The sequence below is a fragment of the Mirounga leonina genome, unplaced genomic scaffold, assembly GCF_011800145.1.
Source record: "Mirounga leonina isolate KUSES-001 unplaced genomic scaffold, KU_Mleo_1.0 Mir_151, whole genome shotgun sequence".
In the NCBI taxonomy this organism is placed as follows: Eukaryota; Metazoa; Chordata; class Mammalia; order Carnivora; family Phocidae; genus Mirounga; species Mirounga leonina.
Genome location: NW_023270377.1, coordinates 7,830,309 through 7,844,807, shown reverse-complemented (window position 1 = coordinate 7,844,807; position 14,499 = coordinate 7,830,309). Strand labels below are relative to the sequence as shown.

The 14,499-nt window shown below is 46.9% G+C and overlaps 1 protein-coding gene across 2 annotated transcripts in view; it reads right to left on the bottom strand.

The window, feature by feature from the left end:
* Positions 1–5,962: 5,962 nt before the first annotated feature.
* Positions 5,963–14,499, bottom strand: part of LOC118011951 (nucleolin-like) — a 33,801-nt gene continuing 25,264 nt past the window's right edge. Inside the window, exons 6-7 of one of the 2 annotated variants that reach the window (XM_035006898.1) lie at positions 6,901–6,974; positions 5,974–6,116 (exon numbers count right to left, since the gene is read on the bottom strand). In XM_035006898.1, coding sequence (XP_034862789.1) covers positions 6,096–6,116; positions 6,901–6,974 — 95 coding nt within the window. In that variant the 3' untranslated portion in view covers positions 5,974–6,095. Of the gene's footprint in view, positions 6,975–14,499 lie in introns of both variants that reach the window. The other variant, XM_035006896.1, reaches the window with a different exon arrangement.

Sequence of the window (14,499 nt, the reverse complement as noted above, 5' to 3'; positions counted from 1 at the left end):
GCACAGAAGGTTCTTTGCATCGTGATCTTGCCGATTATTTTGATGGGTCACTGTGGGCAAACTTCATTGGTGCCAAACCCAGAGCACTTCCTGCAGTATAGCCTGCCTAGGACATACCCTGGGCATCTGGTACCTAAGATGTTTCTACAAAACCATGCCTGATACCTTCAGCTATGACGATATTTCCGCAATTGAACTGCTGTTCAGAGTCACCTCTGGAGATTCTAATTAAAGAGGTTTGGGTTGGGGACCAGGATTTTGTATTTTAACAAGGGCCCATGGGGATTCTTGTGAGCAATCAAGTTATTTTGCAATTCTTAACTAGCATACTCCTGGGACTGAGTATGTAGGAAATCCACAGCTACTCCTGGGGGCTCTGATCAGGGAGGGAGGAGGCTGGGGCCAGTTCTGCGGTCAGCACCCTGCTTTCTGACCTGTGCAGATCCCCCAGGAAGTTCATTTTCTGAACTCTGAGATGGGGACCAGGGTACACTTCCTGGGTTATGGGGGACAGAAAGAATGGCCTGGGCCAAGGGATGGTGGAATAAGACCCTGGTGTTTTTTGGGGGGGGGGTGTTTTTAAAGATTTTATTTGACAGCATGAGTGGGTGGGGGGGGAGCAAGGGGAGAGGGAGAAGCAGGCTCCCTGCTAAGTAGGGAATCCGATGAGGGACTCGATCCCAAGACCCCTGGATCATGATCTGAGCTGAAGGCAGGTGCTTAACCGACTGAGCCACCTAGGTGCCCGAAGACCCTGGTGTTTTCAAGCAGTGTGGCACAGAGCAAGATTAGGGCACTCATAGGAAGAGGCTGGAGAGATGAGCGGTAGGCATGATCAAGTGAAAATATTCTAGAAATATTGGTGTGGCTGGTTCCTTGTTCATATCTGTTTATGTCACCTCCTAAGAGGTTTTCCCTGACCTTCTAATGAAAAGTGCCACCCAGGGACTCCCTATCACATCACCCTAATTGAGTCATCTGCAGGTACATAATTACAACCTGGCATTTTTTTTTTAAAGATTTTATTTATTTATTTGCGAGAGAGAGAATGAGAGACAGAGAGCGTGAGAGGGAGGAGGATCAGAGGGAGAAGCAGACTCCCTGCCGAGCAGGGAGCCCGATGCGGGACTCGATCCCGGGACTCCAGGATCATGACCTGAGCTGAAGGCAGTCGCTTAACCGACTGAGCCACCCAGGCGCCCACAACCTGGCATTTTTCTTGACTGTTTATTGTCTGTTTGCTCCCTCCCCAGCCATGAGAACATAGATTTTGTTCTCTGCTATATTCCTGGCACCTAAAGCATTGGCGGACACAAGTAGAGGTGAAAATTATTTGTTGAATGAATGAATGAATGATTGATTTAGGAAAAAGAAGTAGTGGGAAGATCCAGTATTGTTTAGTGTTCAAGCCCCTTGCTTTGGAGTCAGTCTGGGATAGAAAAATAGTAATGCTTAATATTTATATAACGCTTTACTAAGTTCCAAGCAGTATTCCAGTTTTTTACATATTGATTCATTTACAAGAAAGTTACCTCTGTTTTACAGAACTAGGGCATAGTGAGGTAAATCAACTTGTCCAGGGTCACATAGCTAGTAAGTAGAGGAGCTAGGACCCTACTCTGTCATCCCAGGTTCTTCATCTATAAAATGGGGATCATAATAGTACCAGCCTCTTGGGTCATTATGGGTATTAAGTGAGATGCTGCGTGTATTTTTTTAGGGCAAATAATAAGCCCCAAGCCCTCAATTAATTTTTTTAAAGATTTATTTATTTTTTAGAGAGAGCACGCAGGCAAATGGGGGGAGGGGCAGAGGGAGAGAGAATCCTCAAGGAGACTGACTCCCTGCTAAGCAGGGAGCCCAACGTGGGCCTCGATCCCATGACCCTGAGATTATGACCTGAGCCAAAATCAAGAGTCAGACACTCAACCAACTGAACCACCAGGCACCCCAGCCTTCAATTTTTAGCCATTGTTACTATTGACAGACTTGGTGACTTGGATAGAGAGGGAGAAAGGATAATTTACTTCCATTATCTGTTGAGTGTGTGTGTGAGTGGAGTGACACAAGCAGGGCTGCAGGTCTGGGGGGGAGCTAAGGAGCTCAGTGTGGGACATATTCAGTGCATGAGGAATATCCATTGCTTCAGGCAATTGGTCCTGCAGAGATGGTCACATGACCACAGGCACAGGCTGTATGAGGAACCTGCCCAGAATAGCAGCCAGAATGAGGAGAGGAGGCAGCCCAGGCCTGGTAGGAGACATCTGGAAGTGGAAGAAGGCCCAGAGGCAGAAGCAGAGCCAGAGAGGGGAGTCTTATTTTTATTTATTTTTTAAGATTTTATTTATTTATTTGAGAGACAGCACAAGCGGGGGGGGGGAGGGGCAGAGGGAGAGGGACAAGCAGACTCCCCACTAAGGCGGGGCTCCACGCAGGGCTCAATCCCAGGCCCCTGAGATCATGACCTGAGCCAAAGTCAGACAATTAACTGACTGAGCCACCCAGGCGCCGCAGGGAGGGTAGTTTTAGAAGCCAAGGAAAGAGAATGTTCCCCCTACTGATGCTGTTCAAGGAGGAAGATGAACTTTGGGACAGCCTGTGGCGAAGGAGCCAGTAGAGGAAGAACTGGAAGGTCAGAAAGAAAAGGAGAGGACAAGATTAAGTGAGGAAGGATTCTTGAATAAAGGGGCCACCCCTTGGTCCAGACCAATTTGAGACTAAAGGTAAGAGTATCTGTGTAGCTACCAGTAAGTTTATGCCAGGTTGTAGGCTGGGGGGCGGCAGCAGCAAGGCTGACCTGTCAGTCTGGCTCAGTAAGTGCCTCCTAAGTGCCCAGATGGTGCCTGGTGCGTGGAAGGTGCTTAGTAAACATCCACTCATTGAACAGAGTGTGGGTGTCAGAATCATGGTAGCTCCCGTCTGTTGGGAGAATGGGAGGTTGTCTTCTGAAAGGAAAGGGAGGGAGCAGGATGGGAGTTTACTGAGCAGAGAGAGTGGTAGGAGAAAAGGAGGGGACACTCTCTTAAATGCCCAAGGATTGAATTAAAAGGCATGCAAAGGTTGGGGCACCTGGCTAGCTCAGTTGGTGGAGCATGAAACTCTTGATCTCAGGGTTGTGAGTTTGAGTCCCATGGTAGGTGTAGAGATTGCTTAAAAACAAAATCTTTAAAAAAAAAATAAAAATAAAAGGTATGCAAGGGAATGTAAATTGGTGCACCCGCTATGGAAAATGATATAGAGGTTTCTCAAAAAATTAAAAAATAGAGCTACCATATAATCCAACAGTCCTACTTCTGGGTTTATTTCCAAAGGAAATGAAAACAGGATTTCAAAGAGATTATCTGCACGCCCATGTTCATTGCAACATTATTCACAATAGCCAAGATACGGAAACAACCTGTCAGATGAATGGATAAAGAAGATGTGGTGTGTGTGTGTATATATATATATATATACACACACACAATTGGAATATTATTCAGTCAAAAGAAAGAAAGACATCCTGCCATTTGGGACAATGTAGATGGACCCGGAGGTCACGATGCTAAGTGAAATAAACCAGACAAAAACAAATACTGCATGTTATCCCTTATATGTGGAAGCCTAAGAAAAGAAAAAAAAAATCTAACTCCTAGAAACAGAGTAGAAAAGTGGTTGCCAGGGGTTGGGGAATTGAGGAAATAGGGAGAGATTGGTAAAACGGTGCAAACTTTCAGCTATAAGATGAAGGAGTCTGGGCACCTGGGTGGCTCAGTCGGTTAAGCGTCTGCCTTCGGCTCAGGTCATGATCCCAGGGTCCTGGGATCGAGCCCCGCATCGGGCTCCCTGCTCAGCGGGAAGCCTGCTTCTCTCTCTCCCTCTCCCCCGGCTTGTGTTCCTGCTCTCACTGTCTCTGTCAAATAAATAAATAAAATCTTAAAAAAAAAAAAGATAAAGGAGTCTGAGGAGCAAATGTAAAACATAGTGACAACAGTTGATAATACCATATTGTATAATCGAAATTTGCCAAGAGTAGAACTTCAGTGTTCTCACCAAAACAGAAAAGATAAATATCTGAGGTGATGGATATGTCAATTAACTAACCAGGGGAACCCTTTCAGTGTCTAGTATATGAAATCACCATGATGCGTCCACTTTTAAATATCCTACAATTTTAAATGTCAATTATACCTCAAAGCTGAAATTTAAAAGACAAACGCAGAGCATCTAAAAATAAATGAAAGGTGAGTAAACACCAGATGAAATAAATTGCTTATAGCCAGAACAGGAAAGAGCAGATGATGGCTTTGAGCAGGCAGGGTGGACCTCCCTTGCAAGGTCCAAATGCACTAGACCTTGGATGAAGGGAAATTGTGGTGTGAGCCTGCCCTAGCATATAACGGGGTGGCAAACAAGAGATCCTGCCTCTCCACTCTGTGCCCTTCTGCCTGTGTTTTTCATCTATTCAATGAAGGCAGGAATTATTTTTCCCTTTTCCAAGGCTATGACTAAGTATTAAGAGTAAAGCCAAGATGGCTCAGATCCATATCCTCAGGGGTTCTAAATCGGAGATTCCAGAAAGGAAACCATAAGTGGCTTACCCAAATGCCCAGAAACTTAAATAAGGTTCCCTCCAGTGTGATTCTCCTGCTGCCAGGATTCCAATGCTCTCCTCTATCCCTGTAGAGGGATAACCAGGACCGCAGGGTCTGTAACTAGGATCCCAGGGTCTACACAGAGTAGAGTGGCAAGAGCATAGGAGTTTGGTTTCCAAATGCTGCTTTTTTTTTTTTAAGTTTTCTAAAAATGACTTACTTGTTGTATTGCAAAGCACACACATGGTATAAAAGTACACAGAGTTCAAAAAGATGCACAGTAAATGGTCTCCTCCCTCCATGTCCCTTGGCCACTGTGTCCCAGGACAATGCCAGCAGCAGTCTCTTGCATATCCTTCCAGATCCAGTCACTGCATTTGCAAATAGACACGTGCGTATTTATTATATTGACCACAAATGCTATCTACATACTATACACTCATGTGGACTCGCCCTTTTTTATTGACTAGATTTATCCTGGAACTCCACATCAGTGCAGGCAGAGCTACCTCGTCTTTTTTAATAGCTACAGAGCATTCCTCATGTGGAAGGATCCTTTATTTAACTATTTGTCCTTACTTCTGGGCATCTGGGTTTGTTTGCTATGTGTTGCTTCTACCAACTGCCATAGTAAATAAACTTTTTACACACTTTATTTTGCACATTTACAATTATACCTGTAGAATACTTAAATGGAGAACAGTGGGGTCAAAGTGTGTGATCTTTCACATTTCAATCGATGCTCTGCCAAGTGTGGGGGTTTTGGTGTCAGCTCCAGCCAAGGGTGATCCCACCTGCCCCGGCTGGGGCTATCTGCTGCCCCCAGAGCTCCGGGGCTGAGACAGCACTCTACATTTCGGCAGAGGAGGAGGATGTGGGAGAGGTGTGAGGTCACCACATCCACTGGGTATCGCTCTAATTCTTTTCCTCGAATTTTCCTACTGGGAGTCTGACCAGCCTCTGACACGAGCCCACAGCCGCGGGTACTGCCTTGATCAGCCACTGGCCATCTCTTCCGCTGCTCGGCACAGCCCTCTTGTCAGTTCCCCACTACCGACTGCACCTGTCCGCACTGAGGGGCCCACTCTGGGCACCCAAGGGCACCTCTGCACCCCCAAGACCCAGCCGGCCACAGTGGGCCTCACATCAGGGTGAGGGGGTCCCACAGCCCACTGGAGGGAGTCTATACATCTTCAGAAGGGTAAACTCCAATTCCCAGATCCAGACCTCCAGGAACCCAATGCCTCAGTTAGGCCCCAACCAGCAAGAAAAACTGCCTTTTTTTTTTTTTAGGTTTTATTTATTTATTTGACAGAGAGAGAGAGCACACAAGCAGGGGGAGCGGCAGAGGCAGAGGGAGAAGCAGGCTCCCCGTGGAGCAGGGAGCCCGACCCGGGACTCCATCCCAGGACCCTGGGATCAGGACCCGAGCCCGAAGGCAGACGCTCAGCCGTGGAAGGCTAGTCCACTGAAAGGCCGCGGCGGAGGTGGAGGGACAGGGGCGGCTTCCGGGGCAGTTGCTCAAAGCAGAGGGTCAGCGCTCTGGGCAGGGGGAGGGGAAGGAAGGGTGCAAGGCAGCAGTGAGCACCCCACTGGCCTTGAGAGGAATTCACAGCCTCAACTCCAGGGCACCCAGCTGGTCCCTGAGCCCAGAGGCCTGGGGTGTCTGCCTTTGTCTTCTCAGTTCCCCACTGCACCAGTGGCCAGGCCTGTCCCCCAGGAGACAGAGCCTGGGGGACAACCATCCTACTCCAAGCAGGGGCCCAGAAAGGCTCTCATTCCCACCTCCCCAGCACCAATCCGCTTCTGCTCTCCAGGGGCTCCTCCCCTCCCCCTCCTCTCCCTCTGGACTGTTACCCTACCCTCTACTTCACAGAGGAAAACAGACCTCCCCAGGGCACTCTCCCAGCCTGATTTATATCCAGCCAAGTCCCTAGCTCCCCTTCAAGGTTCCAGGGGAAGCTGGAATCATTTCTAAAACAACACCCTTTCTCCTGAGCCCTCCCCACCCTGCTGGGGGCCCACTGCAATGATCTCCCTCAGCCACACCTTCCATTTCAATACCTCCTCTTTTCTATTATCCTTCACTGGAGCAAGCTTCTGGAATCCTTGAGAAAAGATGTGCCAGTCCCTCTCAGGCCCTGCAGGGGCCTCCAGCCCCACGCTCTGGGGGGACCCCATACACCCCCTTGGTTGCTAGCCCAAAGGACACTTTAGATCTTATCTTTCTGGACCTCTCTGTGGCTTCTTTCTCTTGACCGCATCTTCTCCCCAGCCTTCTTCCTCCTCCCTTCCATCCTCTGCTGGGATCTGTACGCATACTCACCCATATGTGTTGTGATTGGTGTTTTAGGGGCAAAGAAGAGCACTCAACCCATTCTAGGGATAACAGGAGGACTCCTGGAAGAGATGGTTGAGTCCCGAGAGTTGACCAGGAGGCCAGGGATGGGGGAGGTCATCTCAGGCAGGGGGCCTACTGGGAAAAGGCCAACAGTCCAGTTGGCTAAATCCTGGAGGTCTTAGCGGGGCACAGGACCATGAGTAGGATGAGGGCAAATGAGGCAGTTGGATGCAAAATTTAAGGCCAAACTCGGTAATCAACATGATACTATAATGCAAGATTTAAAAATCAAAATTAATATGAGAAAATACATGAACAGGGGTACCTGGGTGGCTTAGTCACTTAAGCATCTGCCTTCGGCTCAGGTTATGATCCCAGGGTCCTGGGACGGAGCCCTGCATTGGGCTCCCTGCTCAGCAATGAGCTTCTTGAGGTTATGCAGAATTTATCCTAAAAGGATTCATCCTTTTATTGGTGCTCAGTAAATACTGATTCCATGAATGATGCCCACATGCCATAGGGCTACTGGAGGAACCTCATGACTAGCCATGGAGATCCCAGAACTCCAACCGGTGTTCCAGAGACTATGGAGATCCCAGATACTCCAGCTGTCTCCAGGTCCTAGAGTCTAACCCCAGCCCATGGCCACCTTGTCGGACCAGGGGCACCCTTCCCAGCCAGGTCCTCTCTCTCCTGAATCTCCACTGTCCCCCACTTGGCCTCAGCCTCTGTCCCCATCCAATCCTCTGGTTGTCCTCCTGGCTCTAGGGCCCTGCCCTGTGCAAAGGATTGAAAGGTAAGGTTGAAAGTAGATGAGGGTCTAGACCTCAGCTTTGTAGATTTGGAAACCTGAACTTTAAAGAGATAATTTATACCTCACACTTAAAAAAAAAGTGTTGGTGAGGATACGGGGAAACTGGAACCCTTGTGCACTGTTGATGGAAATGTAAAATGGTGCAGCTGCTATGGAAAACAGTATGATGATTTCCTCAAAATATTAAAATAGAGGTGCACCTGGGTGGCTAAGTTGGTGAAGGGGCTGCCTTCGGCTCAGGTCATGATCCCAGAGTCCTGGGATCGAGCCCCGCATCGGGCTCCTTGCTCAGCAGAGAGCCTGCTTCTCCCTCTCCTTATGCCTGCTGCTCCGCTCCCCCTGCTTATGCTCTCTCTCTGTGTCAAATAAATAAAATCTTTTTTAAAAATTAAAATAGAATTACCATATGATCCAGCAATACCACTTCTGGGTATATATCCAAAAGAATTGAAAGCAGGGTCTCAAAGACATTTGCACACTCATGTTCAACCAAAAGGTCCCCAATGTCCCATCAACAAGTGAATGGATAGGGGCACCTAGGTGGCTTAGTCGGTTAAGTGTCTGATTTTGGCTCAGGTCATGATCTCAGGGGCCTGAGCAGGGACTCCCACTCAGCAGGGAGTCTGTTTGTTCCTTTCCCTCTGCCCCTCCCCCTGCTCATGCTCTCTCTCTCAAATAAAATGTTAAAAAAAATTTTAAGTGAATGGATAAACAAAATGTGATATATGGAGAGATATATACACACAATGGAATATTACTGAGGCTTAAAAAAGAAATTCTTTTTTTTTAAAGATTTTATTTATTTACTTGAGACGAGAGAGAGAGAGAGAGTGCACAGAGGCAGAGAGAGAAGCAGAGTCCCTGCTCAGCAGGGAGCCCAAAGCCGGGCTCCAATCCCAGGACCCCGGGATCAGGACCTGAGCCGAAGGCAGACACTTAACCAACTGAGCCACCCAGGTGCCCCAAGAAAGGAAATTCTAACACATGCTACAATATGATGAGTGTTGGAGACATTATGTTAAGTGAAATAGGAGAGTCACAAAAAGACAAATATTGTATACTTTCACTTCATGAGTTACCCAGAGTAAACTCATAGAAACAGAAAATAGAATGGCGGTTGCCAGAGGCTGGGAAATGGCGGGGGGGGGGGCGGGGGGAATGAAGAGTTATTGTTTAATGAGTATAGCATTTCAGTTTTGCAGGATAAAAAAGTTCCAGGGCTTAGATGCACAACAGTGTGAATATACTTAACACTACTGAACTGTATACTTAATGTTTAAGATGGTAAATTCTATTTCAGGTTTATTTTATCACAATTTTTAAAAAGATAATTTAATTTTTTAAATAAGAAATACATTCAAGAAACCAAACAATATAAAAGGATAGATGGTAAAAAGTATCTCTTGCACTCCTGTCTCCCATTTTCCTGGTTCCTATTCCTTTACCCTGCACAGGTAACTGCTTTTTAAAATGTGTTAACCGGGCACCTGGGTGGCTCAGTCATTAGGCGTCTGCCTTCAGCTCAGGTCATGATCCCACGGTCCTAGGATCAAGCCGCATCCGGCGCCTGCTTGGCAGGAAGCCTGCTTCTCCCTCTCCTGCTCCCCCTGCTTGTCTCCCCTCTCTCGCTATGTCCCTCACTGTCAAATAAATAAATAAAATCTTTAAAAAATAATAAAAAATAAAATGTGTCAGCCATAAAGGACAAAAACCATATACTCATCTCAACAGATGCAGGAAAAGCATTTTACAAAATCCAACACCCTTTCTTGATAAAAACACTCAACAAAGAAATAGAATGTTACCTCCTCAGTCTGATAAAGGGCATCTACAAGATTTCCACAGCTAACATCACACTCAATGGTGAAAGACTGAAAGCTTTTCCCCTTAAGATAAACAAGACTGGGGCGCCTGGGTGGCTCAGTTGGTTAAGCGACTGCCTTCAGCTCAGGTCATGATCCTGGAGTCCCGGGATCGAGTCCCACATCAGGCTCCCGGCTCAGTGGGGAGTCTGCTTCTCCCTCTGACCCTCCCCCTCTCATGCTCTCTGTCTCCCATTCTCTCTCTCTCAGATAAATAAATAAAATCTTTAAAAAAAAAAAGATAAACAAGACAAGGATGTCTACTCTCACCACTTCTCTTCAACATTGTACTGGAGGTTCTATCCAGGATAATGGGGGTGGGGAAGGCATCTGGTTTGAAAAGGAAGAAGTAAAACTATCTCTACTTGCAGATGAGATTATCTGATATATAGGAAATCCAACAGGATTCCCCCCAAAACTATTAGAGCTAACAAAAAGTTCAGCAAGACTATAGGATAAAAGTGTGCGAAAATCAATTTTACTTCTATAAAATAGCAATGAACAATCAAAAATGGAATTAACCATTTTTTGAGAGAGAGGGTGCATGTGTGTGGGCAGGGTGGAGGGGCAGAGGGAAAAGGAGAGAATCTTAAGCAGGCTCTATGCTGAGTGAGGAGCCTAACACAGGTTTCAATATCACGACCCTGAGATTATGACCTAAGCCGAAATCAAGAGTCAGATGCTTGGGGCACCTGAGTGGCTCAGTCTGTTAGGCATCTGCCTTCTGCTCAGGTCATGATCTCAGGGTCCTGGGATCAAGCTCCGTGTTGGGTTCCTTGCTCAGTGGGGAGCCTGCTTCTACCTCTGCCTCCTCCCTACTGCTCATGCTCTGTCTCTCCCTCTCTGTCAAATAAATAAAGTCTTAAAAAAAAAAGAGAGAGATGTTTAACCAACTGAGCCACCCGGGTGCCCCAATCAAAAATGGAACTAAGAAAACAATTCTGTTGGGGCGCCTGGGTGGCTCAGTCGTTAGGCGTCTACCTTCAGCTCAGGTCATGATCCCAGGGTCCTGGGATCGAGTCCCGCGTCGGGCTCCCTGCTCTGCGGGAAGCCTGCTTCTCCCTCTCCCACTCCCCCTGCTTCTGTTCCCTCTCTCGCTGTGTCTCTCTCTGTCAAATAAATAAATAAAATCTTTAAAAATAAAAAAAAGAAAACAATTCTGTTTACACTGGCATCAAAAAAATAAAACACTTAGGAATAAGTTTAACAAAAGTAGTATAAGATCATACACTGAAATCTACAAAGCAACATTAAAAGAAATCCTGTGTTTGTCAATTGGAAGACTTAATTTTATGAAGATGGCAATACTTCCCAAATAGATATACAGATTCAACACAATCCCTATCAAAATTCCAGCTATTAAAAAAAAAATTCCAGGGCGCCTGGGTGGCTCAGCAGTTAAGCGTCTGCCTTCGGCTCAGGTCATGATCCCGGGGTCCTGGGATCGATTCCCACATCGGGCTCCCTGCTCGGCGGGAAGCCTGCTTCTCCCTCTCCCACTCCCCCTGCTTGTGTTCCCTCTCTCGCTGTGTCTCTCTCTGTCAAATAAATACATAAAATCTTTAAAAAAAAATTCCAGCTATTTTTGCAGAAACTGACAAGCTGATCCCCAAATTCATGTGAACATGCAAGACCCAGGATAAGCCACACAGTGGGGGAAAAGAACAAAGTCTGAGGACACTCTTTCTTACCTCAAAACTGACCCCAAAGCTGTGGTAATCAAGACAGTGTGGTACTGGCATCAAGACTGACATACAGATCAATGGAATAGATTGGAAAGTCCAAAAATAAACCCATGCATTTATGGTCAACTGATCCTAACAAAAGTGCCAAGACAACTCAGCGGGGAAAGACTCTCTTCAACAAATAGTTCAGGGACAACTGGACGACCACATGCAAAAGAGTGAGACTGGACCCTATCTCACACCGTTTACAAAAAATAACTCAAAATGGATCAATGACCTAAATATAAGCACTAAAACTATCAAACTCTTACAAGAAAGCATAAGCATAAGTCTTTCTGATCTTAGAGGAGGCAATGATTTCCTAGATACAACACCAAAGATATAAGCAACAAAAGAAGAAATAGATACACTGGACTTCAACAAAAGAAAAAAAGAGAGAATTTCGGGGCACCTGGCTGGCTCAGTCTGTAGAACATGCAATTCTTTTTTTTTTTTTAAAGATTTTATTTATTTATTTGAGAGAGAGAATGAGAGAGAGAGAGCACATGAGAGGGGGGAGGGTCAGAGGGAGAAGCAGACCCCCTGCTGAGCAAGGAGCCCGATATGGGACTCGATCCCGGGACTCCAAGACCATGACCTGAGCCGAAGGCAGTCGCCTAACCAACTGAGCCACTCAGGTGCCCCATGCAATTCTTTTTTTTGAAAGATTTTATTTATTTATTTGAGAGAGAAAATGAGAGACAGAGAGCAAGAGAGGGAAGAGGGTCAGAGGGAGAAGCAGACCCCCGCTGAGCAGGGAGCCCAATGTGGGACTCGATCCCAGGACTCCAGGATCATGACCTGAGCTGAAGGCAGTCGCTTAACCAACTGAGCCACCCAGGCGCCCAGAACATGCAATTCTTGATCTCAGGGTCATGAGTTTGAGCCCCACGTTGGGTGTAGAGATTACTTAAAAAGAAAAAGAGGTATTTATCTATGCTACAACATGGATGAACTTTGAAAACATTATGCTAAGTGAAAGAAGCCAGATGCAAAATACCACATATTTTATGACTCCATTTATATGAAATATACAAAATCAGCAAATCTTTTTTTTTTTAAGATTTATCTATTTTTAGAGAGAGAGAGAGTGCGAGTGCATATGAGCTGGAGGAGAGTTAGAGAGGGAGGAGAGAGAGAATCTCAAGCAGACTCACCACTGAGCAGGGAGCCCAACACAGGGCTCGATCCCACAACTCCAAGATCATGACCTGAGCCAAAACCAAGAGTTGGACGCTCAACCAACTGAGCCACCCAGGGGCCCCATCAAATCTTTTTTTTTAAACATGTATTTAAGTAATCTCTACACCCAACATGGGGCTCAAACTCACAAACCCCAGATCAAGAGGTGCAAGATCCCCCAACTGAGTCAGCCAGGTGTCCCCAAAATCAGCAAATCTTTAAAGACAGAAAGGAGATTAGTGGCTTCCAGGGACTAGGGGAAGGGGGATATGGGGAGTGACTGCTAATGGGGATGGGGTCTCTTTTTGAGGTCATGAAAACATTCTATAAGTAGATAGTTGTGATGTGAATATATAAAAACAAAAAACAAAAAAAACCCACAATGAATTGTATACCTTAAAAGGGTGAATATTATGGTATGTGAATTATATCACAATAAAAAAAATTCCACATAAGAATATATTTAACCTTCAAGGAGAAATACAGCTCTCACTGGACCAGGACTGTATTATGTCAACCAACAATGGAAGCTGAATCAGAAAGGAGCTGGGCAAACATGGAAGGCCAGCTGACTCTTTTCACAATATATCTAGATTCCTAACCCTCCTCATCATGTCGGCATTTCCATGACAGTAAGATCCATTCCCAGCTCCCCAACTCTGCTCTCTAGCCCCACGGGCTTTCTCTGAAATCTCCAGACTCACCCAGCCACACTCTCAATTCCTGGTCCAGGTCTGGTTCCTCTTTGTCTGGGGACATGAGCATGAGCCTTTGATTCATGTTGCCTCCGCTGAGATCACCAGCATCTCCAGAGCTCCCACAGGGTGCTGGGCCTAGCTTGATGCGTGACAGAGCAGGAGCTCAGCAAATGTTTCTGGAGTGAATTGGAGTTAGGAAGAGCCTCGTTGAGGGGATGTCATCTAGACTGAGACCTTAAGGGCCGGTGGGATCTGTCAGCCAGGTGGGTGAGGGGAGAGTGCCCTCGGCAGGCCAACAGCATGTGCAAAGGCCCTGGAGAAAGAGAGCTGGTGCCGTGCTGAGGACTCAAGGGGGACTGAGGGGCTTGAAGACTCCTGAGCAAGAGGAGAGGAAGAAAACCTACAGCAGATGGGGCTAGAGAGGCAGATCGGGATTAGACACCTTTCATTGCAAGCAGCTGCTCAAAACTGTTTAAACATCCAAGGGATTCGTTGGCTCTCAGCACTGCGAAGTCCCGGGTGCCCCGATTCTCAGCCACTTCAGGGCTAGCTTGATCCAGCAGCTCAAAAATGGCACCCCGTACCTGCTTTTTTGTCTTTCTTTCCTCACCATTCCATGTCAGCTTTCATCATGGTGGTAGCTTTCATCACGGTGGCAAAACGTCTTTTGCTGCAGTCAAGCGATGAACCTCATGGCTATACACCCTAGGGTCCAGAGGGAGCTAGAAAACATTTTTTTCCAGCAGCCCCCGCCAAAAAAAGGCATCTTCATTGGCCTGGGATTGGAGGCCCACCCTGTGGCCCAGTAATGGGATGATGCTGATCGGTGTGCGTCTGAGCCACCTGTCCCAGTCCCAGGCCCAGGTGGGTCAGCACTTGGGCCAGTGGGTACCCTCAAAAGTGAACAGGGAACTAAGACAACAGAGAAGGGTCATGGGAGACAACCACAGTAGCCGAAAACTCAAATTATTTTCATTTACTAATCTATGTGGGGTATTCTCTATTTTGAGGGATTGTAAAGAACCAAGAGGTTTAAATGTAACAGTAAAATGCTACCATCATCACTGGGGTGCTGCGGCTGGTGTGACCCCGGGAAGAATGCCCCCTGGGACTGTTTTCTCTTCAGGGAAAGGAAGGGCTAGGTCACCCGGCCATCGGAGCGGAGCTTCCCACTCTCCAAGGTCCTGCTCTCCGAAGGGAGGTGCAGTGGCCTGATGTGGCCAGCAGGTGGCAGCGCCAAGGCACTCCTGGTTCGGGCCAAGCCTTTCTTGGTAAGAGACAGCGGCTGGCTTCTCCAGCCAGAT